We start from the raw sequence: 25,819 nt of genomic DNA, 5'->3' as shown, positions 1-25,819 counted from the left end.
CATGGAATACTTCTTAAGTCATTTTTTTTTCAAATTTAAAAATGTTGTTTTGAAGACAGGAAAAAGGCATTAAGTCTCAGTAATGCTTTTTCCTGTAAACTAGTAGTGATATCATTTTTCTTGTGTTACAGGCAAATAGCACTAAGTCAACTTAGTGCGTTGTTCCAGTATAAAAGTTGTTTTTTCTGACTTCGTGCAAAAAGATACCTCAAATAATTCAAAAAGTACGTCAAATATTTCAACGTGTGTTATTTCACTACATCGATATCATCATTCTTAACCGTTTTGCATTTAAATCTAAAAATCCTAAAAATATGACTTAGTGCGTTTTGGCTGCCCAACGGTACTTTTGAGTACCACCAATACATTTAGTCCTTGGAAGTCCTTGAAAAATTAGTAATCCATCTTAAAACACCCAAAAATTAGATATAATCAACAAAAACTTTGTTTATAATTTTTTGATAGCTTGGTCAACAAAGGGTTAATCTGTTGCAACAGCCATAAAGTAACTTTTACGTATGGCAACACAGGCAATCCGTGGCAATGTATAAATCAGTTCCTTCCTGATGGCTTCAGGCCGTGACGCACGTATATTTATGTCAAAGAAGCAGAGAAAATAAATGTGTATATTATGCAGTGCCCGTAGTCTTCGCCTGCTTTAAATTTGGTTAATTAAAACATCCTATTTTATATTTTAATTTTTCATGTAACAAAACATATATATATTTTAAATATTTTTAACTATGTAAATAGAGGACAAAATATACACCATAATAATTTAATATGAGGCAAGTTGTACTAAAACCCTTTGGTAGTCCCCAGATACATCATCCTATAAAGAAAACAGAAATAAAAATATATATATATTTATTTAGAAATAAAACAAATACTTGATTTATTATATCAAAATCTTTATTTAAAATATTTTTTATAACTAAGATATAATAGAACTAAGCAAGCAACAACAACAATTACAATAACTAACCATACAACTTTTGTGGGGTATACATTTCTGCAGTCCACGTATTTGATGATTCCAAAATAATTGTTAAAAAGAAAACATACACTTAAATAGTTTCCATAAATATTTATTTGTTTTTAATTATTGCCTTAAGATTAAAATAGTATTTGGCCAATCACACCAAAAAGAGGCGATCAATTTTGAGATTCGACCTCTGTTTACCAGGAGGCAAGGGTTGCAAGACAATATCCTACATCAGAATCGCAATCATCCTGAAAAAGATCGGTATTTTGTTGATGTTTTTTCTTTGTTGTTGTTTATTTTGTTTAGATAGAATTTTAAATGATTTTGATGAACAAATATGTTAGTAGAATGATTTACAAATATATGTATAATGAATGTTCGCAAAACGGAGGCGGTTTTTTTAATCTACTTTATTTACAAAAACACAAAATATGGATTTTTGAAGATAGCTGAAATAGTGAGGAAACATTTAAAGAAGAACGGTGTAGGCAAATTATCCTTTAAATCAAAAGTCAAACTTCTTAAATTGAGCATTTAATGATTCTAGACAATTATTTAAATTTGTAAAACACTTGAAAGTTTTTAAACATGAACAACTTTTAAAGAAAATTAGATTTATTAACAATTAATTTACATATTTTTTTTAAAGTTTTGTATGTTCATTTTGAAAGAGAGACTAAAGCTGTTGAATATTATAGAAGATGAACAGTTAAGTTGGTAGGGTTTGTCTACCAAGCCACGACAGTGGCAAGTAGATATCCAATGTCACTTTCAGAATCATCCTGGAAGAAATCAATTTGATATGGATATGGATATTTTGTTTTCTTATTTTTATTTTCAAAGTTGAAGTGCATAATTTTGAATTGAGCATTGGCTAAAAGTGAGTAAGTTTATTGCGTGAGTACATTTATTATGAACAATGAATGAATAAGGCGAATGCGTTCTTAAAAAATATATACATCAACATTATAAAGCTTTTCTAAAGCAAGCTTATTGATCTTTGTGACATTCATGGCAAGACACTATACTGGGCCTTAAGCAAGAACAAAAATGTAAACAAAATAGGAGCATTTGTACAAAATCTTATAAGCTCTTAAATAAAGCATAATTCCTTAATAAACTTTCAAAAGCTTTATAGTAAAATATCTATTTCTATTTAAAACAAAAATATAGTTAATGAAGATCCATTTAGAAGAAAAGCTTCAGAACGCGAAAACAGCTATAAACTCCACCTGGAAAACATCTATGTAAAACAAAAACATAAGCTTACAAGCAAAGTACCAGATCTTCAAATCAATTATGCTATAGACAGCTCAGTTATGGGAATACCAACAAATGACTCTGATTACACGATCTACTCCATTATGTGTAGCGGTAGCTGTCGAAGAGTTTTTCATGTAAAGGGTGATTTTTTTGAGGTTAGGATTTTCATGCATTAGTATTTGACAGATCACGCGGGATTTCAGACATGGTGTCAAAGAGAAAGATGCTCAGTATGCTTTGACATTTCATCATGAATAGACTTACTAACGAGCAACGCTTGCAAATCATTGAATTTTATTACCAAAATCAGTGTTCGGTTCGAAATTTTTGTTTCGACAAATTTTGTTCAGCGATGAGGCTCATTTCTGGTTGAATGGCTTCGTAAATAAGCAAAATTGCCGCATTTGGAGTGAAGAGCAACCAGAAGCCGTTCAAGAACTGCCCATGCATCCCGAAAAATGCACTGTTTGGTGTGGTTTGTACGCTGGTGGAATCATTGGACCGTATTTTTTCAAAGATGCTGTTGGACGCAACGTTACGGTGAATGGCGATCGCTATCGTTCAATGCTAACAAACTTTTTGTTACCAAAAATGGAAGAACTGAACTTTGTGACATGTGGTTTTAACAAGATGGCGCTACATGCCACACAGCTCGCGATTCTATGGCCATTTTGAGGGAAAACTTCGGACAACAATTCATCTCAAGGAATGGACCGGTAAGTTGGCCACCAAGATCATGCGATTTAACGCCTTTAGACTATTTTTTGTGGGGCTACGTCAAGTTTAAAGTCTACATAAATAAGCCAGCAACTATTCCAGCTTTGGAAGACAACATTTCCGAAGAAATTCGGGCTATTCCGGCCGAAATGCTCGAAAAAGTTACCCAAAATTGGACTTTCCGAATGGACCACCAAAGACGCAGCCGCAGTCAACATTTAAATGAAATTATCTTCAAAAAGTAAATGTCATGGACCAATCTAACGTTTCAAATAAAGAATCGATGAGATTTTGCAAATTTTATGCGTTTTTTTTTTTTAAAGTTCTCAAGCTCTTAAAAAATCACCGTTTACTTTGCATAGACGCCCCGTTCAATTGCATAAAACTTTTTGCTAAGAGAATATCTTTTTTCTACTTTTGTGATGAATGCGACCCGATCGCCGAAAAGAATATTGTTCGAGACGCCATAACAAATATAAAGAACATTGAAAAACTGGAGAAACAATTTTCTTTTACTTCAAAGAATGTTGAAAATCTGACCTGCACCAACGGAAATATTGAAAATGAAATTAATAAAGACAAAACTTCTGTTTTAGGAAGTAAAACAAAAACCTTAACCAAACGTAAAAACGATGATCTTGACGAAGAAAATTCTGACATATGCCATTTACCAAAGAAAGTTGCAACCTCCGAGTTTAAATACTTTGCAATATCCCGCCCAGTAGCCAATTTTAACTCAAGCAACAATATACCTGCTATTACCACAGATATCAGCACCTAATGTTGTTAATCTCTCACCATCTAATTCAACGACCCAACTGAATGATGGATTCTTCGACTTCTACTCTGTCGAAAAACATATTTTTGTCCAAATTCACCGACGAAACTACCTCACTAACATCTCCAATTGTATCCGGACTAAAGGTTGTTGAAGGGCAAAAAATATTGTTTCTTTCTAAACTTGCACCGTCTACAAATGCACTTGACATAAAAAATCACTTGTCCGAAAAGCTGGGTTCCCCACTTACGTTAAATGTTAAGAAAATTTTGCATCGTAACTATACTAAGTATTCGTCCTTTAAAATAAGTGCACCTGACTCAATTTTCCATGTTTTAAATTCACCATCGTTTTGGCCTAAAAGAATAATAGTTTATGATTTTATTATTAACTCGATCAACCCTTTTTGTCAGTATCGGACAACGCTAAGCCACCGTCAAACAGCTTAAAAAGGTATTAATCTACTGCCAAAACGTAAATTGACTTCGGACAAAGACCAACATTGTTTACAAAAACGTTAACAATCTTCCTCACGATGTCATAGTATTGACGGAAGCATGGCTCAACAACTCTATCTCGGACTCGGAGCTTTTTGACTCCTCTTATCAAGTCTTTAGACGTGATCGTCATAACTCAGACGATTCAAACGCTGTTGGTAGCGTAATTCTTGTCGCTATCAACAATACTCTCACTAGTTACCTGATTGACCACTTTCGATCAACAGACATCAAAATACTATGCTTAAAAATGAAAATGGCAACAGGACATTTATTTATTGTATCAGCATATATAACACCAAGCTCCAAGAACGAGGTTTATGAAAAACTAAACAACTGTATAGAAAGTATTTACATCTTTTTGGAACCTGAAGACGAAGTATTGGTTGTTGGTGATTTTAATTTACCCAATCTCAATTGGATTCAAATTGACGACGATGACTTCTACGTTCCAATAAAAGCGTCATCTTCAAACGAGTTTTAATTAACAGATGGTATGTCTTCATGTGGCTTAAGTCAACTAAACGGTGTGAAGAACCATTTTGGAAAAACACTCGATCTGGTATTTTTCTCCGAAACCATGTGCTCTGAAGCAGCTGCGATTTCTTCTGCTGACAAAATTGTGGACGAAGATCGACATCATCCTGCATTAGACATAGCACTCTATTTAAACATGGCTTCACCTCATATGCTATCCAATAGCAACAAATTAGAATTCAACTTAAGTAGGTGTAATTTTGAAAACCTTTTTAACTTGTTATGTACGATCTATTGGGATCACTTATTTTGTAACTTAAATATTGATGATTTGTGTAACATTTTTTATTTAACTCTATTTGTCTACAAAACGATTCCATTTAAAAAGACTCGAAATAACTTGAGTGTTAAACCATGGTTTGATTCTCACGTTAAAAACTTAAAACACAAAAGGAACAAAGCTTGGATAAAGTACAATCAAACAAGAACTGATGATGATTATAAGACGTTCATTATAATAAAACAACTACATTCGGAAAATTGAATAAAACCTTAAAAATAATCCTGATAGTTTTTGGAAATTCTTTAATCGTAAGAAGAAATCATGTGAGTACCCTAACTTAATGACTGACTCTACATCAAATAGTAATGAGCCGATAATAATTGCGAACATGTTTGCAAACTACTTCAAAGATGCTTTTGTAGATTATAATACTATTAGCTTTCCTAAAACATCTACCACTGTTATAAATTTCCCCCATCTTAATTCTATCAATTTTGTTATTAGTAAAGATACTGTCGTTAATAGTATCCTACAACTTGACGAATGTTTTAGTCCTGGTCCCGACGGTGTACCATCATCCGTTTTTAAGAAATGTGCTGCGTATTTAGCACACCCGTTATGTGTTCATTTCAACACGTCCTTAAGTAACTCGCTTTTTATTTTTATCTGAAAGGGCTCCTTCATGATACCAGTACACAAAAAAGGCCCTAAAAACGAAATAATGAACTACCGACCTATTGCTAAACTATCTGTGATACCTTAACTGTTTGAGTCAATCGTATGTAGCGTCCTTTCTTTTCACTGTAGTTCAATTATCTGTGATAACCTGCATGGTTTTGTTAAAAAGCGTTCAACTGTTACTAATCTGTTTAACTTTACGTCCTTTTGTTTAGATGTTTTTGAAAAATGTGAACAAGTAGATTGTATCTTTACTGATTTCAGCAAGGTCTTTGATAAATTGTGCCATAAAACATTACTTTTAAAACTATCACAACAAGGTTTTATCGACAGTTTTTTAAACTGGATATCCTCATATTTGCACGATAGAAGTTATAGCGTTAAATTTCGTAATGAATGTTCAAGTTCATTTGTTGTGAATTCTGGTGTCCCCCAGGGTAGTCACCTTGGCCCTTGTTTTATTTATAAATGACTTGGTTTCGATCGTACAAATGCGCAGCCACAAAACTCACATGACTTTCACTGGACCAAAAGCGCTCTAAAGACTTTTTATCTCAAAGTAGACTTCATATTAGCTCCCTAAAAGGAGTCCTTATGGGACACTGTCTTATAGGCAGACACGCAATCCGACTTGGTGTAGCTATAAATGACTTGGTTTCGATCGTAAAAATTCGTCTGTCCCATATGCGGATGACATTAATTTTTTTTTTAATTAACTCTACATCTGACTTAATATTATTCAGGGAATGGTGCAATAATAATTTTTTTTACACGTAAAAAAGTTCCAATCGTTTTTAGTTACATGTTTGATTCTTGTCCTTTAAGAGTATATGTATTTTCTGACTTAGGTGTTGTCTTAGATCCTAAACTAACATTCAATGAACATATTAACTTCATAGTTTAAAAAGCAAATAAAGTTCTGGGTTTTATTAAGAGATTTGTCCGTGATCCTTATGTTTTAAAATTACTTTTTGTTTCAATTGTGAGACCTGTCCTGAAATATGCTTGTACAGTTTGGTCACCCTACTACGCCGTATACGTCACAAGATTCGAAGCTATTCAGAAAAGATTTTTGCGTTTTTGTCTACGATCCCTTCCGTGGTTTCATGATATTCAAACAATACCGCCTTATTCACAGAGACTTTCTCTCATAAATCTTCCTTCTTTGACAAATCATAGGAAGTACTTGCAGTTTTGTTTTATTGTTGGAATAATAAACGGACAAATTTCATCACCATCAGTTCTTGGTAGCTTAAACTTTAGTTTTAGTCGTTCAAGTATAAGACTCCAGAAACAACTTTGGTGTACATAGCCATCGAAATCAATTAATTGAAATCTATAGTAAATTTCAGTCTTGTATTTATTCACCAAATGATAATATAAAAAGTATATAACGTTAGTATTTAACGAATTATAAATAAATGTAAATGTTGAACACTTTTGGCGATTTCCTATGACGATACCCACATACATCCTCCACATTGGGACAGAACTCCCATCAATGTTCATTAGGACTTTGAAGCTTAACTAAGATTATATCCTTAAAGTTCTTAATATGACTACCTAGGATTGTGGGAACAATCGCTCTTGAAAAGAATGTATCATGCTTTAAGCAGTGCAAGGAGCTGGCTGAGAGTACTGAATGTCGTCTGCAGGCAGATAACAGCAGAATTGTATAACATCCTTAAAGTTCTCAACAAAAAGATACACGAGTTTATAGAAGAAGTGCGCTCATCCAGCTCATCATGACTCAAGCAAGATAAGCTGTTTTGATATCAGCGGCGGTGTTGACCAAAGTATATATGCCATACCAACCAAATCTCCCCATTAAATGCAATCTACATGCCCCTACGATACGATCGCTTCATCGTCTTGAGCTGCACATTGATGTAACGTACATATCTACTTATCTTTTATTAATTAAAATCTAAAGATCCTTTAATCGCAACCAAAAAGATGACCAATCAATATGCAGTTAAAAATTAATAGAGTTAAATTTTTTTATTTTAATTATTAAAACAATAATAATATGATATATTTTTGTATAAAATTTGATGTAATGATATACATAAATAAAAGCATTAAATTTTGGCCTATAAAAGCTTTTTGTTCGTTTGGTCATTTAAAATCGTGGTGCTGGATTTTGCTAATGATCTACCAAGCCACGACAGTGGCAAGTAAGTATCCAATATCAGTTTCACAATCATCCTGCAAAAAGATTGTAGAATATTGTATTTTTGTTTACATTTTTGTGAAATTTAAACATGAAATTGAAGTGTTTTAAAGAAGACAATTAGTTTAATTAACGATACAATGGATTAGAAAAAATACATGAATAAACGTTATGCCTTTAACATGTAGTATATTTTTTAAGTGAGACCATAGGAAAAAATGGAACAGTGCAAATTAGTAGAAGAAACATAGTAAAAGCCTTAGTTGAAAAGCCCTCGTGTGAATATTGAAAATACATTTTACATTTTGTCCCAATATTGATGGGTAATGTGGCATCTGTTGACATTAAGAAGTCCGTTAAGAATTTGAAAATAAAATTATCCAAAATCAACCACTAGTTGCAAAGCTCTCTTATAAGAAAAAATGAAAATTACCAACGTGCGTAGCCACAAAACTCACATGGCCTTCATTGGACCTAAAGCGCTTTAAAGACTTGTTATTTCATAGCAGACTTTATATAAGCTCCCTAAAATGAGTCCTTACGGGACACTGTCTTATAGGCAGACACCCAATCCGACTTGATGTAGCTTCAAATGACTTCTGCAGGAGCTGTATGGACGGGGAAGAAGAGGAAACAATCTCTCACCTTCTCTGCACTTGCCCTGCTCCTTCACTAAGGCGCAAACTTCATATGGTAGACTATTCTTTTGATAATCCCAGTAAACTAGCTAAAAAGGATATCAAATATCTTCTTTGCTTTATAAAAAGCTCAAAATGGTTCGACCAGTAAGAAGTAATTCTCTAGATTCATGTGGTATCACAATGGGCCTTTTCTTTTGGCCTAAGTGTGTGGATTCTAAATTCGCAGCCACGTTAACCTAACCTAACGAGCCTTTGCTCCATGCTTACTTATTTGGATAAATTAAGGATTCTTTGTCTTTAAACTTATCACCACTCTTATTAACTGTGGTTCTAACCATCCCCAAGTACGACTATATTTAATAATGCTAAGATCAGATGAGTATTAGAATAGATTATTGAAGGAAGCGAAAATTTCTTCTCTGAATAGGCCAAGTTTATAGGTCAAAAAATGTTACGTTTTTAATTACGAATATTTCTCTCCAAGATTCTCTTATACCCAGCTGCAGATCTTAAAACAACTTAACCTTAACTGTTTCCTAACAACTGAAAGCTTTCAATATTTACACCTTCCTCAAAGTTGTGATGGCGCTCCAGCCATTCGGTGCCTAACGTCAGTAAAAGAAGAGAACAATGGGCAGGTTCAGGCAACATAAGGGACTTAATTTGTAGTCAACTTCATTCTTTGAACGTACATTTTCACCAAGGCAACTAGTAAGTTTTTCAAGTGTCATGAATTTCAAATTCAGAACTTTACTTCGCAAACCTCTACTTTAAGTTCGTAGTATAAAAAGTACAAAATGATTGTCTTCAAAAAACTCCTTAAGCTGTATGTTGTATTTTAAAGAAATATTAGTTACTTCTTTTTTCTTTGTCTAATTAAGTCGATTTTAGCTTTTAAAACACTGATAAGTCAAGCACATCCTATTGATCTTAAAATTTTAGTTTAGAAATTGAATTTCAAGTATTAGAAAACACTCGTAAACAACGATTAAATTGTCTTTGTACCTATTCAGCAGACTCAAAATATAAGTTCTTCTTTACGTATGAAATACTTTACAAGTCAGCGAATACAAGGCTCACAGTTTCATTTGGATGATTTGTTTCTTAACATTTTACGACAGTGTTAGCAACGACAGGTGTCACAAAAACTTTCAATATTTGAAAAGCATTTTCGAAAGTGTTCAAATTTCAGTTGAGCGGAGTGTTCATTAATTTTATGTGCACTTACATATATGTAAAAAAATTTTTAGAAAATCAAAATTGTTAATTTAGTTTTAAACTATGCGTGCCAATCTTAACATATCAACTCATGTTTTTGAATGGCAACCATTTTTGTCTCGTTCGGCCCTCTTTTCAGACAGCGCAGGAGATTTTTAGTCTGTTACATAAGAGCGTGGCCACTATTACACGTAGATAAAAAATCAGAGAGTCCTGTTTTTCTTTTTCTATGGCATAGAAGGCACCTCAGTCCTTCATGCTTTTTGTAAAAAAATCAGCTGTCTGTCAAATTTAGTTTTCAATTGAGTGGCTTTTCGAAATGAGTGCGGTTTACACCTCCCGCTTTGAGGCAATTTTTCTATGTTTGCATGAAAAAGGACCAAAATTAACGCAAACTGCTGCTGCGAAATATACGCGAAAGTCGAAGCAGTTCGTTAGCAAGTGGATAAATCGCTATAAAAAGGTCGGTAACGTTGATGATTTTCCTGATCATGGAAGTGCAAGCAAAGTTTCAAAAAAAGACGAAAAAAAGATTTTCGAAAGATCCAACTTTGACTTTACGTGAAGCTGCTGTGAAATTGAAAGCAAAAGGTGTTGAAATATCTTACGGAACGATTCACAGGCACTTCCTTGCCAATAAACTGAAATATCGCAGTACTTTGGAAAAACCAATGTTGAGTGCAAAACTCGATTGGAGCAACGTAATTTTTTCTGATGAATCCTCCTTCTGGGCATTTCCGAGCGTCAAACACGCCTGGACAACCTCCACCAGTAGGATGCTTCAACGGAATGTTTAACAACCTATCAAGGTCCATGTTTGGGGGTGCTTCTCAGACAAAGGTTTCGGTACTTTATTCTTATTTATCGAGAATTTAAATGCCGAAAAAATTAATAAAATATACCAAAAGGCTTTGTTACCATCTGCTAAGCAATGGTATATCAAGAAAAATGAAAGCTGGATCCTTCAAAAGGACAACGATCCAAAACATCGGAGTCGAGCGTGTAGCGAGTGGAAAGCGCAAAACGGAGTTCTCACTTAAGATTGGCCATCTCAGTCACCGGATGCAAGTCCCATAGAAAATGTGTGGGTTTTGATGAAAATGCAGCTTCGCAGACGCAACCCATGTAGTTCGGAATATTTGGAGGTATTTTTCGGTAGAATATGCAGAAAAACTAGTTGAAAGTATGCCCCGATGGTGCCAGGCCATAATTAACAATGCGGGTGATTGGACTTGCTACTGAGGTATTTGCATTAAGTATTGACGACCAAATTATCAATAAATTTGCGAATTTTCAAAAAATCAATTGTTATTATTTAACAAACTGTAAGTGGCAATTACATAATCTTTTTAACATCTTGTAACACATCTTTTAAGAACACAATCAACTCTACCTGATCCCTAGTAATCTGCTGTTATTGAATATGTACAATCATGAATACAAAATACATACATTTTTTAATGATTTCTAACAAAAATGAAATGAAAAACAAAACGAATGATTATCTCAAAAAAAAACAACTACAACAAATAATAAAAACTTGTGAAAAAGAATAATTGAAATCATGAAATTGGAAAGACAACATTTTGGTTGCATAGAACACTATGTTAAAATTTTATTTTATAACTTTTGTTAAGTCGTTGCAAAATACAACAAAAAACACATCGATATGAATAAATAAAAATATACCATATATGCGTAATATATGAATATCAAATGAATAAAAAAATATTATGTTTAATAAATTACATACATACATACGGGTATGTACATATAAAAGCTTTTGTTTTGTTACTAATACATAATATGTAATATATTTAAGAGCATTAAAGCTGAATAATTGGAAATGTTGCGATGGAATTTAATAGCTTCCTTTCTACCAGGCCACAACAGTGGCAAGAGCATATCCATTTTCACTTTCTGAATCCTCCTGAAAAGATTATTTATAGTTTTTTTTGGTTGTTGTTTATGAATTATCACTTTCAAAGTTTGATAATATTTAGAGTATGATAACTTTTTATTTATCATGTGCTTTTTTCGAAACATTTTAGTAATGTGAATAGAGTATAGCATAATATAGTGTTTTAGCAACCAATAAGTTAAGCACAAAAACATAGATAGAGCAATTTTTGAATATATAATAAAATAACTATTTGCTTCGGCTTAATAAACCAAAAGAATTGATGAGATATTTCTTCGAACATTGTAGCGGAAGCCCAACGACTAAGATTTTTTTGAACGGAATGGTTTATAAACAATTTGTGAATAAAAAACTATCGACTTGTTTTAGTGACCGCAGTGACTTTTCAATTAAAATTATTTCGTGTTTTTGAATAATTTACATACAAAATGTTCTCTGTAGACTTATGTAGTTATGTTTTAATGTTAATGTTAGAAAAGTGAAAATAAAATGATTGATTATTTACAATTATGATTTTCAGTAAGATGAAAATGGTTTAAATTAGTGAAGATGATTTTTGAAGGATAAAAAAATTAAGCATTGTTTATTTATATTTGTTTGGTATATATATATATATTTAAATTTTTAATTGTACATTGTTATAAAAGATATTACAAATCTGAATACAGACAAAATTAGTATAAATGGGATTGGACAGATAAAATTGTATACAATTTATTATTTTTCTTTTTTCTTTGCTAAAATTAATTTAATAAAAATCCCATTTTGTGCTATCGAAGCTAAGCTTATAGAATGAGCGCGTATTATAAAAAAAATATCGCATATTATTATCTATCGAGAATCAAATATTGATAATTAATTAACTTTGTAGTTTATTTGAGGCGTAAGAAGAAGATTCATGTTGCACTTGTATTTGAAATGGCGTTGTTGTAGTTTTGTTTTTTTATTTTAAATATTTTTAAATAAATCTTAGTATCCAACAATTGCCAATAGGGATCGTTTGTAATCTCCGGAGGTATCGCCCTGAAAAATCGAATATAATTATTTTTGTATTTGCTCATAAAAGACATTTGTTTGGATGGTTTGTTTTTATTTTAATTTTTTTCTTTTTTTAATACCACAATACTCCATTACAAATTTTAATTATTTACTTATGGCAGAACACAAAGAGTGTTTTTTTTTTTAATTTATAAAAGCAATTTTTATTCGATTTTAAGGACGGTAGGTTTTTGTTTATAGGAGAATTAAAAGATTGCGTGTAAACATGGGAAGAGTGTATTTACAATAAAACATTGAAGGAAGAGGCTTGAATTGGCGTTATTGCAATATTTATTATACTTATTGAAAGCGTACTTTAAGTTAAGTTTTTTAAAAAATTGTACAAGAACAAAATAATTTTACAGATTTTATAAATCAAGTTGTTGATTCAAAATATGCTACTGTTTTGAAAACAACTCGAGTTGAGCAAGACTTCTTTCAGTTTAAAAAAATATCGTTTTTAAAGAAACGGGTTTTTCGTAAAATTTCAGTCGGAATTTGATTTTGTTTGTTTAAACATATCATCATTGCAAGTGTCTTGAATGTTTGAAATTAGGTTATACATATCATTATGTAAGTTTACTGTGTACGGTAAAGGCGGATACAATAACTATCTCAACAACAAACGCTGTCAATAATCTTTCATATTTATAGGGTTTTCCATGGGTAAATTTAAATTCCTTCATAAATGTATCTTTTTCGTGGCGCTTGGAATACGATTGGCAATGGGCAGGTTCAGGCAACACAAGGGACTTCATTTGCAGTCAACTTCATTCTTTGAACGTACATTTTGACAAAGCCAACTAGTCAGTTTTTCAAGTGTCATGAATTTTAAATTCAGAACTTTACTTCGTAAATCTCTACTTTAAGTTTATAGTAAAAAAAGTACAAACAAAATTATTGCCTACAAAACACTTTTCAGGTAAGCTACAAGTCCATCACGGTTTGAATTTTGTATTGTCAAGAAAAATAAGTTATTTTTTTTCCAAATTGACAAGGAACCTTTTCACAGAAAGCAGAAAATAAATGAATCATAGAATAATAAAGTTCAGCTTTTAGTTGAATGGAAAAACATAATCAACTGTCATTTTGAAAGAAGTAGACTTGCCTTAAAAGTTAGGAAGATTTTTCTCGACTAACTTTCCAGTCAACTTTCCATTGAAGTTGCCTTAATAATTGCAATAAAGAATTAGCGGAGGCCCTAGACTGCTATAAAGCAGTAATCACCGCCATCCAGGAAATACGATGGGATGGGCCAAGCAAAATGATGATAAAAAACTGCGACATTTACTATGCTGACTGCTACCGCGAAAACCAACAGCGCTTATTTGGATGCGGCTTTGTCATTGGAGCCAGACTTAGGCAAGAAGTCTTGAGCTATAGGTGCATGAACGAGCGCCTCGTGACCATCCGCATCAAGGCAAAATTCGTTAACATTAGTCTGATATGCGCGCACGACCCCACAGAAGATAAGGATGACAACACTAAAGATTTGTTCTTCGAGCTCTTAGACAAAACATATGAGCAGTGTCCTAGCTACGATATTAAAATAGGGAAGACATCTTTGGTGGAGTAATTGGGAAAAACAGCCACGACAAAACTTCCGACAACGGATTCAGGCTCATAGATTTTGCTGCGGGGCGAAACGTCATGGTAGCCAGTACGCGTTTTCCATCCACACCTCAACATCCAAAAAGGAACTTGGAGTTCTCAAGATTAATCTACCGTCAACCAGATTGACCATATTGCGATCGACGCCAGACACGCTTCCAGCATCATGGATGTCGGAACTTTCCGAGGAGCTAACATCAATTCGGCCACTACCTCGTTGTAGCCAAGGTAGCACTTCGGGTTTCTAGACCAAAGGCAAAACATGGAGAAGGTACAACGTCGAACGGCTACAATCGCAAGAGATCGCCAAAGCCTTTTCCGACGAGTTACAAGTAACCTCTCACGAAGTCCTCTGTCGCGAACACAATGTATCGAAAACCAGTGGCAACATTGCCAAGATGCAATCTAATGTGTTGGGATGAGAGGGTATGTTGAGAGATTTAAAAGCAGAAATTAAGTTCGAAAGACCCAAAGGCTGCAAAGACGAAAGTGGAAACATCATAGCAGATCCGCAGTCAATGCTGAGGAAGTAAAGATTACCATATCTAAGCTGAAGTCTAATAAAGCCGCTGGAGCGGATGGCTTGAATGCCGAGCTCTTTAAAGCAGCTTGAGATAATTTGGTTAGGAGCATGCACCAACTTATCTGTAAGATATGTATGGTCGGAAGAAACCATGCCCCATGAATGGAACCTCAGTATTGTTTGCCCGACCCTGAAAAAAGGAGACGCTCTAAACTGCACCAACTATAGAGGAATCAGTCTACTTAACATCGCCTACAAAATCTTCTCTGCCGTAATATGTGAACGTCTAAAGCCCATCGTCAACAACCTGATAGGTCCTTATCAGTGTGGTTTTAGACCAGAAAAGTCCACAGTCGATCAAATATTCACATTATGGTAGATCCTGAAAAAAAAACCAAGAACATCAAATCGATACCCACCATCTTCAAGGCCGCATATGAAAGCATCTACAGGGACGAGCTGTATAGAGCCACGTCTAATTTTGGCATCCTTCCCAAACTCGTTCGTTTGTGTAGGATGACCATAGAGAATTCACGCTGTTCCATAAAGATTGGAAACAACTTAACAGAACCTTTCGATGTCAAAAAAGGTTTTAGACAAGGTGATGCGCTGTCATGGGATTTTTTTAACATCGTACTTGAAAGAATAGTGCAAAGCTCTCACGTCAACACTAGAGGCACTATCTTTCAAAAGTATGTCCAATTACTAGCATATGGTGATGAGATCGGCATAACCGAAAAAACTCAGCGTGATGTCAATGGGGCTTTTGTGAGTATTGAGGCGGCAAAAATGGGTTTAACGGTTAATGAGGGCAAAACAAAGTACATGCTGTCGTCAAGAAAGGACCTACAACACCGAAGTCTTGGTCAAAACGTCACCATCGACAGACGTAACTTTGATGTAATCAAGAACTTCCTCTACCTAGGCTCCGCTGTAAACGCAGAAAACAACACCAGCGCTGAGATCCAACGCAGAATTACTCTTGCTAACCGCTGTTTCTTTGAACTAAGAGAGCAATTGAGTGGTAAAGTCCTCTCTCGAGGGAAGGTTTCGCTATGGCATGGACTATGACAAAAGTGGATGAAAGCACCTTGGGTCGTGGGGAGTGGAGGAGAAGATGGAACGACGAGCTGTACGGGCTGTAAAGCGATGTAGACTTAGCCAGAAAGGTAAAAGTCCAACTACTAAGATGGCTAGGTCACGTAGAGCGCATGGAAACCAATGCTCCGGCCCGAAAAGTCTCCAATCCATACCCACAGGACAGCGCAGTAGAGGAAGACCGCGGATCAGGTGTCGCGCACAAGTGGAAATTGACCTCACTCAACTTGGAGCGCGAAACTGGAGACATTTAGCTAGGGACCGAGCTAGATGGAGAAGTTTGTTGGGCGAGGCCCCCGTTCACACAGGACTGTAGCGCCACCTTAAGTAAGTAAGCAATTGGAATGTAATTTTTTGTCAGCTGGAAACTTGCCTTACTTTGAAGTCCCTTTTGCCGTCTTTCTTTTTTGTCATTGTATTAGTGCAACTTCGTGTACGTGTTAACAAGTGCGGTAGAACTGTCAAATTCCCAGCTAAACATTTTAAATTTTTTTATTATTATTGGGGTAAATCAGCGGAAAATATGGATCTACAAATTTGATCTTAAATCAAAAATAAATCAATTGAATTTATTTTTTACCATGGAATACAAAAACAGGGAAAATTTGTGTTTTGACATATCCAGATCAAAAATATTTTGATTTTTTTGACCCATGAAAAACCCCATTATTTTTTTTAATAAGATTTTATTGGACAAAATAATTTAATTTTCTTTTAAGTAGGTACGCAAAATTTTTGTCAAAACAGCAATAAGCAAATCAAAAGTTGAATTTCAAGTTGACAAAAGTTCATCTCAAGGTAAAATGGTTTTAAAATAGATTTATTTAATTATGGGCAGCAGTTTTATGTATTGTTTTTTATGATAAGGGTTTTGTTTTATGTGTAAGTCATAATCAAAAGTTTTCGGTACCAGACTTATTGAACGCAAAAGTTCAATATTTTTATAATTTTCAAAAACAGTACAAAATTACTGTCTACGGCAAAAATTGGTTTAAAGATTTGGTGTTATGTCGATTTACAAATGTATTTAAAAACGAAATCAAATTCAAATTCGAAATCAAGTAGAATACCAATCTGATCATTAAAACTGCACTAAACAAAAACATTTCAATCACAAACTTAATTATTAAAGTTGTATATTAGTAAGGCTCTAATAGGTTAATTGAAGTAATGAAAAAAGTCCGAATTTGGTGGTAACACTGAATGCGTTAGTAAGAAATTCAATCCTCTGTTAATATCAGTTCCCAAGCATGATTGTTAATATATAATTATTTCTCTTCATTTTGAGTTTGTTATTCCATAGAAGCCTAGTTTATACATCGAATCGAAGTGGAATCTACAGATTCTCCGTCAAAAAGTTTGCCAAGAAATGCGTATATATCCAAGTATTTAAAAAAACCATAAAACTATATTTCAAGCTAAACTAAGAAATGTTATTCTTTATTCTGGGCGCAAACGTTTTATGTTATTTTCACATACACCCATTGCTTTCTATTTAATTTGTGACCCCATCCAATCGAGTTGATTATTTTAGATAAATGATAAATTTTGAAAATATTAAATCATAATTTTCCTGCAATAATTTTAGCCATCATGCAAACATTCAAATAATAATAAAAATAAGAAAAAAAAAACAAACCGAAGCACCAAAAAAATATAATAAACTACTATTCATCAAAACACTAATTTCAATAATACAGCAACAAAATTTACCTTAATCCATGATTCCAGACTCTTTCCGTATTTGTTTTGGAATGCTTCTTTGATGTCACCCAAATCGATTTCAGATCGGCTAACAATAATACGAATAAGAGTCTTGTCCTTAGTTCCAATACCGTGCATTGAATCATAAAGTCGCTCAGCGAAATAGTCTACTTTTGATTTACAGCACTTGACTAAAAAGAAATTTAAGATTATTCATTAGTATTTATGTATGACGTGTTAATAATATAAAACATTTCGAATTTATACATACCGATAGCCAAGAATCCCTTTTCAATTGGTCCACTGAATTCACGCTTGATAGCTTTCTCGATTTCATGACCAGCAATGTTTTCGTATTCGAGGAAAATCTGTCTGAGTTGTTGGTATGATCTTGTGATCAGGATGGAATTGAAAACTGATTCATCAGTACCCCATTGGCCTTCACCAGCTTCGAATAAGGCAGTAGCATCAGCCACAGCAGCAGCCTCATCAACTCCCTGAATTTTCAAGAAAAAATTTAATATTTCCCATAAAATAAAAACTTTAAAAAATATCTTACCTGATTTTCATCACGATTACCCTGCACCAAGGATACACACAAACGCTTAAAATGGCCACTTGTATCACCCTTAAGGTCTGATTCTAGGGATTTACCGAAACTCTGTTCATAGAATTGAGCGATAGTCTTGATTCCGTAATTGGACAAGGTGCAAAGAATTTCAATAATTGCTTCCTCATCGGTACCAATACCAGCGACGGCATCGTGTAATTCTTGGGCATAGAATTGTGGCAGGGGAGTCATAAGGGCAATAATAACATCTTCGAATTTGCCACCGAGTTCAGATTTAAGATCCGAAATTAAATCCTTGCCGTAGGAGGTTTTGAAGGATTCGGCGATTTCTAAACGTTGGACAATACCACGACGGGCCAAGACTTCAATCACAGCCTTCTCGTCGGTACCGAAACCCTTCATTGCCTTACGAAGAGTGGCAGCATCTTCGATTGGATCAAAGGGATCAGCTGGGTATACAGTTGGGGTGCACTATTAAAGAACAAAAAAATTAATTATTAATACAATTAAAGAATAATTGAAAAACTTAGGACGATCATGATTGGATCGGCATATAACTTAATTAATTTTGTTCTCATGATTAAGATTAAGTGTTCAAAGTCTAGAATTGATTTGATTATCATGAATCATTCAAAGCTCATAGCACACAAAAAATCATGAAAGAACCAAGGTCAGTTATTATAAAATTTATGTTTATGTATTTTAACTTCATAAAAACGCAAAGGTGGAGTATAAATACTAAAAAACAGAAACAGAATTTCAAGGGAAACAAGATTAAACTTTAAGTTTTGCCTCCCATTGGATTTTTTTATGCTTGTTGAACATTTTAAACAAACTCTTTCTACTCAGTGTAAGTAATAAGTCATTTTTTTTATAAACAATTCGAATGCTTGCTTATTTAAGTTCCGCGAACAATAAAATTTGCTCAAGACTTATAGTCTATGACATCATCTTTTGCAAATGTTATTTGTATGAGAAACTAGTCACTTGATGAAATTAGGAAAATTATGTACGTGACGACACTTTAAATCAAAAATACTCCATTTACCAAGATAGGAATCTTTCGTACGTTTCACTCTCCCAAACCCGTTTGTTTACATTGTTGTATTTGTAATTTTGACAATTAGTCCATGAATAGATGTGAGAACAAACAAAAAATAAACGATGCCGTGGGCTAGCGGCACTTTGCAAAGCAAAAACAAAATGGGGTGGTTAATAAGTTTGTTTTCAGATTTTTCTTTTTACTTTTTTCGATGAAAAACTCATTTTTAAGCTTTAGTTTTGCATTCATTTTGTTGATAGCAAACCAATGTACATTTTTTCTTGAAAAAAGTATGTTCAACACCAGTTAAATATAATTTATTCACTCATTTACAGCAATCACTACGAAATTGTTTAAATTTCATAACTAACTTCGAATTATTGTATCAAAAATGCGTTCGAAGAACCATCAAGTTAAGGGTGCGAGCGCAATTTATTTAATTCAAATTTTTTTTGCAAGTAATTAAAATCTGTATCAATTTAATTAATCCAAGTATATTTATAGTTTGTTTTTGATGATTTGAGTTTGCAACTATTTTTCAGTTCCATTTTGATTAATAAATATTAAATTTAAAAAAATTGTTATAATCGAAAAATACCTCATCCATAACAATCTTGATTGATGGAAGCATACATGTATTTGCTATAAAAAAAAATGTGCTTTAAAGGAACACCAATATTTAAAAAAAAAATCAGAACGATTATAACGAACTTGTTGAATAAATGCATAGCAAATAAAATGCAAATTTTAACGTTTATTACAAAACGAAAACGTCAAAAAATCGATCTGAATTCATGCACAATTGATTCAATAGATCATGTAATCGACATGAATGTTTATTGTTGACGTGCAGAACTTTCTTTTAGTGAATTCCCAAAGTTTAACGCAAAATACGATTTTCATTCATTCCTTAAAAATGTTAAGTTACCAAAGTTCAAGTTTACTTATTATTGTTTGAAGGGCATGTTTAATACAAATGCTGCTAATAATGAAAACAAATTAATGAGTTTTACGTATATGTTTTTGTTTTTCTTAATATAATAAATACTATTGTAGATTACTTTCTATAAAATGCAGAACATAGAAGAAGTTTTCAGATATAAAGCAGAGGTTAGCTTAGAAAAATATTTTTGAGAAAGCCAATAATATTTAAGGTTTTTAATATAATAATATTTAAGGTATTTATTGCACTCATTTAGTTGGTATTGTGTTAAACCATATTGCCTATTTTTTCCTTAAAAATGCTTTACACAAAGCAACTTATTTTTAAAACATGGTTCCCTCAAATTTGTATTCCAATATCTATTTACAAACAAAATTCTAACTCTAACATAGTCCCTCAAAAAGAAATTTTCAGAAATATTCCTGCAACAAACAAAACTTAAATTTGGTCGTTTAATTATCGAACTGCTTAAATGATGAAAAAACTAATTTAATTGAGGAATCTAAACTAGCTAAAGTTTGCAATGGAACTTCACAAGTAGCATTGTCTGTACAAAGAAATTTTGAGGCATCCACCTATTGTTTCCACCTGAACTTCTAACGTCACCAAAAAAATGTTCTTAGCCTACTACACCTGAAAAAAATGTCTGTTTTGTCGTTTTACAAAGTATTGTGTTGCACTTTTGTCCATTTCCAATTATCCTTAACCAGTTGCAGCTCAAATTGCGTTCGCAAATAATTTAAGTAAATAAAAACCAGCACTAATAAATCATTAAATATGTATTTGGTCAATCTTATTTCATATCCATTAACAACATTTATTTGGATTGAAATTAAAAAGCTATACAAATCTTCCAATTTAAAACCATGTCAGCACTTCAGATTCTGTTGATTAGGATTGTTTAGTTTTTGAACGAGGCCATAAAACATTCTAAATAAAGCATCTAGATGTGCCTGCAGACTATAATGAAGCATTTTGATGGGCCGGAACACTAAATGTGAGAATGTGTTTGGTTTTTGCATCATTTCACGCACACTTTCTCACATTTAGTGTGTACTTAGCTTGTAGGCAAACCGAAATGTCAGTCTGAGATTCCGATCTTGGTAATGGAGTATTTTTGCTTTAAATCAAGTCGCACAATTCTACAAATTTTTGTCATGGGTAGGTGGCCGCCATTGCTTAGTATCACTTAATTATTATTGCCACATGAGTCGAAATCAAATTAAAATAAAGAATAATAAGCCGTTAATATTATGACTTATATGGAAATAGCAAGTTTTGAAATTTTGGTAGAAACATTTTTAGTAATTTAATGATTTTTTAAATTTGGTAATCCATTATAGATTTCTTTAATTTATATATTTAGTTTGAACGATTTCTAATGAACTGCACAAATAATAATAATTATTGAATTTGCTGCCTCTCGCTTAATTTAATTTTTAATACTAAGACACGCTATAAAAATATTCTAAATGTTCAAATAATTTCATTCAAGCAGATCCTGAATCCTGAGTAAAATTTGTGAAAAAGATGTTCACAACAACATTAGACTTTTTTGTTGAAAGGAAGAAATATAGATGAAATATTTGTTGAAGGTTAGATCACATATTTAACGAAACAAAGCGTATTAAAAGGATATTTTGAAATAATACTGGTAAAGAAACAAATCCTGACTGTTGAGGTCTATATTGTGTAACTCATGGAAAATTAAAATATTAATAGCTTCATATTTCTTTTTTTAATATTAAAAGAGAAATCTTTTCTCTATTCCTTGACAAAGTTCTATAACCAATTTAAAACTCGATCTAATTTTATTTGTCTTTGAAGCTATTTCAAAACATTTTACTACTTTCAAAGCATATGGTAGGATTTTTTGACCACAAGGCAACAAGTTAGTTTTTCAAGTGTCATACATTTCAAACTCGAAAACTTTACTTCACTAACCTCTACGTTCAGTTGAATCCATTGTTGGTTACTATCCATTTCTTAGGCAAGCTACAAGTTCATCACGACTTGAATTTTGGATTGTAAATAAATGTTACTTATTTCTTTACCAATTGACAATGATTTATTATTGAGCCCTTTTACAAAAAACATTAGGAATTGTGCAGAAAGTAAATAGATCACAGAGTAATAAAGTTCAGCTTCCAGTTAAATGGAAAAAAACATGATCAGCTGTCATGTTGACATAAGTGAACTTGACTTGATAGGTAGGGATATTTTTCTTGACTATCTTTCCAATAAAGTTGCCTTATATGTTAAATGATTCCAACGTGCCTGATTTGAGGTTACAGAGTGAGATAGCTTTGTGAGTTACATTCGCGTTGGGTGATATAATGTCCATCTACGCGCGGCACTGTTCCGGAAAACCATCTTTGTCCCGCGGAAAAGTTTTGTCCCGCCGAGAAGATAAATGTCCCGGAAATCCCCTTAATTTTTTTCCTGTTCAATACCTTTCTTTTTCATTTTGAGTGCGTGCAACATGACCTTTAATTTTTCATAAAGTCGAACCTTTTTTCATTCGGTTCACTGAACGCAACTATTGTTCGATATTCGAAATTCTTAGTGAGAGAGACAGCGAATATTTTTCATACAGCTACAAATCGGCCTATTACCGCGTTTACAAGGAGAATTGAATCCGAATTGAATCAGGATTTAGCGCCGTATAGACCTGGATCGGATCGAAATAGGATTACTCGATCCGATCCCACTGAAAGAGGTGAATCGAATAGAAAATTTGTTTGTAAACCTGAATCGGGGAATCGAGTTATTGGTGTGTGAGGTTTTGCTTGTGTGCGTGCAATAATTTTTTTCTCTCTTGTTTGTTCTAAGCAAAAAGACTCCATTTAAATGGAGTATTTTTGGTTCTAAGCTGAATTTAATTTAGCGCTCGTCCTTGTGTTTAGAGCATTGTTCTAAGATTGTAAGTTTATTTAAAAGTACAGTACGCACACAAATAAAACCGAAATGTCATTTCGATCCCATTTGAATTAGATTCCTCGATTCAGTGCCACCATATACCTGGATCGAAATCTCAATTCGATTCGATTCGATTCCTCGATCTCGTCTTGTAACCAGGGTATATGTACCTTCAAACTTATGCCGTGTTTATTCAGAGATTCCAAGGTAAATATCGTACGGGTGGATTTGACGAAACACTCAAATAAACCATTTTCGAAACATTAAAACTTTTCCGTTAATTGTAAGATATTTTAGTAGTCATGGTGCCTGCACCAAGTTATTAAACTTTTATAATTTGGTTTCTGAAAAATCAAAAGATATCGCAGAATCTCTCAAAAGAGCAATTATATCATCCAGTTTATGTGTTCAAAATATTTTCAGCTGATAACCCAAATATAAATTTTGGCAAAAATCGATCCGTTTTCACGGAATTCAAAAAGAAAATAGTCTTACTATTCCAATAGGATATAATTGTCATATTTTGAATAATACTTTAAAGAAAGTTCAAACCGTGTTAAGATTCGATACCGAATCCATTATAATAATGGTTTATAATGAATTTAGTTCAAGCACTAAAAACGTTTCCGGCCATTGCTTTTGAGACAGTTTCCTACTTGTTGGTTGTTGTAAGTTCCTTGATAGGCTTCTTAAACATTACAGTTCGGTTAAATGTTATTTTCTTTCACAAAAAAAACTCGACTATATTTAAAGAAGTTTTTTGAATTTGAAATAGCCGAAGCTTATTTAGCTTTTATAGATTTTATATCCCTTGTTAAGAAAAACAAGACCCCAAAAAAAAACGTTAGATGGTACGAGTTCTAACGCTTTAAAACTAGACGAAATAATGATTTAAAACTCAATCGAGTTTTGATTTTTCGAAAAATCGACACTACGTAGTATCAAGTTCCATATTTTTCATATGTAGATGGAGCTTAAATTAAGTCAAAACGACTATACCGTCAGCCATTGAACAAAATGACTCACTGATAAACTTCAATTTTAATTCATAATTATACATATGTACATATATGAGAACATCTTCCTATATGTTTAAATCATTTCGGAATTGTAATAATGTATGCGTTTTCTCTCAACTACAAGTAAATGAAAGATTTAAAGCATGTGCAAGGTATTCAAGATTGAATAAATTTACACATTGATTGTGAAAATAAATCAATAATAAATCATAATTCACAGCAAATAATGTATTAATTGCAATAACTTTCAAACTCATATCAAATATCGATCGACTGGCATATTTACTTGTAGCCAAATGTAGTATACTTTGATTTGTAAGTGTCTGGCTGATTTATTGATTTTTGTACGGTAATTAGAAACGAATAGATAAAGATTTTTTTTAATTTTTGAATCGATATTTGGCGGTGTTTCCCTTTGATTTTTTTTGTTATATTATACGCGCACTCAAGGGGATATAAAAACCCTTATCATGATTAATCATAGTACGAGGAATTAAGAAGGGAGGATAGGATTAGAAAGGAGATACCGGTGCACATTAGTGGTAAAGCATTCCACATTCGTGTGGTGCGACTGAAAAAAGAATCTCTGTACTTTACAGTACGTCCGAAATTTGGTTGAAGGGTAAACTGATGAGCATTCCTAGAGGATAGGGTATTACGGTTAAATTGTTTTAGGGGAGGAATGCAACTGGCTATTTCATTAGAGCATTGTTTATGAAAGTAGCGATAAAATAATGTAAGACATGAAACCTTACGACGGTGCTTGTGAGATACAAAAGTTTCAGTTAGACAACGGTCACCTATTATCTTTAGAGCTCTGTTTTGAATTCTGTCTAAGAGACTCAAGTAGGTTATAGGAGTACGATGCCGTTGGTAGTCCACATCCGAAGAACAAGGATGAGAATCTAGAAACGAATATGAAAAGCTGAGGGTATTTTCATCAGCGAAACATTTAAGTGGGTTAGAAATTTCAGACAAAAGATCATTTATAAAAATAAGGAAAAGTGTCGGAGACAAAACGGAGCCCTGGGGCACACCAGCGTTTATTTTGTGGATATCAGATTTGAACCCGTCCAAGACTACTTGGAAACTACGGTCCGAAAGGTAATTTCTAACCCAAAGAAGAAGGGATTCATCAATACCAAATGCACGCATTTTCGATAAGAGAGCTTGGTGCCAAACTCTATCAAATGCCTTTAAAATATCAAGTACAATAATATTACTTTCTACAAAACGATGTAAAGATTTGTTTCACTGTTCGGTGAGATAAACCATGAGCACCAGTGGATCTATTGCAACGAAAGCCATACTGCCGGTCATTAAGAAGCTTCCGTTCTTCAAGATATTTCTTAAGCTGAAAATTTATCAGCGTTTCCATGACCTTGGAAAGAAGGGACGTAAGTACAATTGGACGATAGTTTCCCCTTTTTCAGGCGAAATTATATACTGATCGATCGGAAATCATACAAAGAATTTGTTTTGAGAAAAAGAGTGTAATTACGCATTCATTTTTCTATAATAATGCATTTTTCCATTTTCCGGACGGAAATTCATTTTCCTGAACAGCTGATACTTTTATGTTCAAAAGTGAAAAGAATCGTTCCAATGATTTGTGTTCCAATTTCACACAATTCCAATGACGGATTTGTGTCAGTAAAAGTTTTTCGGTGGATTTCAATTAGGATTTTTTTTCAATGACAGAAATTTTTAAGGATAGCTA

At 33.2% G+C, this 25,819-nt stretch overlaps 1 protein-coding gene across 11 annotated transcripts in view; it reads right to left on the bottom strand.

Moving 5' to 3' along the window:
* Window positions 1-774: 774 nt before the first annotated feature.
* The window catches only part of LOC129943341 (annexin B9), a 37,104-nt gene continuing 12,059 nt past the window's right edge, over window positions 775-25,819 (bottom strand). Inside the window, exons 3-7 of one of the 11 annotated variants that reach the window (XR_008781213.1) lie at window positions 18,165-18,647; window positions 17,877-18,102; window positions 17,615-17,796; window positions 11,464-11,640; window positions 775-1,233 (exon numbers count right to left, since the gene is read on the bottom strand). Coding sequence is in view for 5 of the 11 variants with exons in the window: in XM_056052704.1 (XP_055908679.1) it covers window positions 1,180-1,233; window positions 17,615-17,796; window positions 17,877-18,102; window positions 18,165-18,647 (945 nt within the window). In the remaining 6 variants the exon portion in view is untranslated. Of the gene's footprint in view, window positions 1,234-1,536; window positions 1,768-7,648; window positions 7,887-11,463; window positions 11,641-12,564; window positions 12,655-17,614; window positions 17,797-17,876; window positions 18,103-18,164; window positions 18,648-25,819 lie in introns of those variants that run through there. The other 10 variants (XR_008781215.1, XR_008781214.1, XR_008781218.1 and 7 more) reach the window with 10 other exon arrangements.

The sequence above is a fragment of the Eupeodes corollae genome, chromosome 1, assembly GCF_945859685.1.
Source record: "Eupeodes corollae chromosome 1, idEupCoro1.1, whole genome shotgun sequence".
NCBI lineage: Eukaryota > Metazoa > Arthropoda > Insecta > Diptera > Syrphidae > Eupeodes > Eupeodes corollae.
This window is presented reverse-complemented; position numbering and strand designations above follow the sequence as displayed.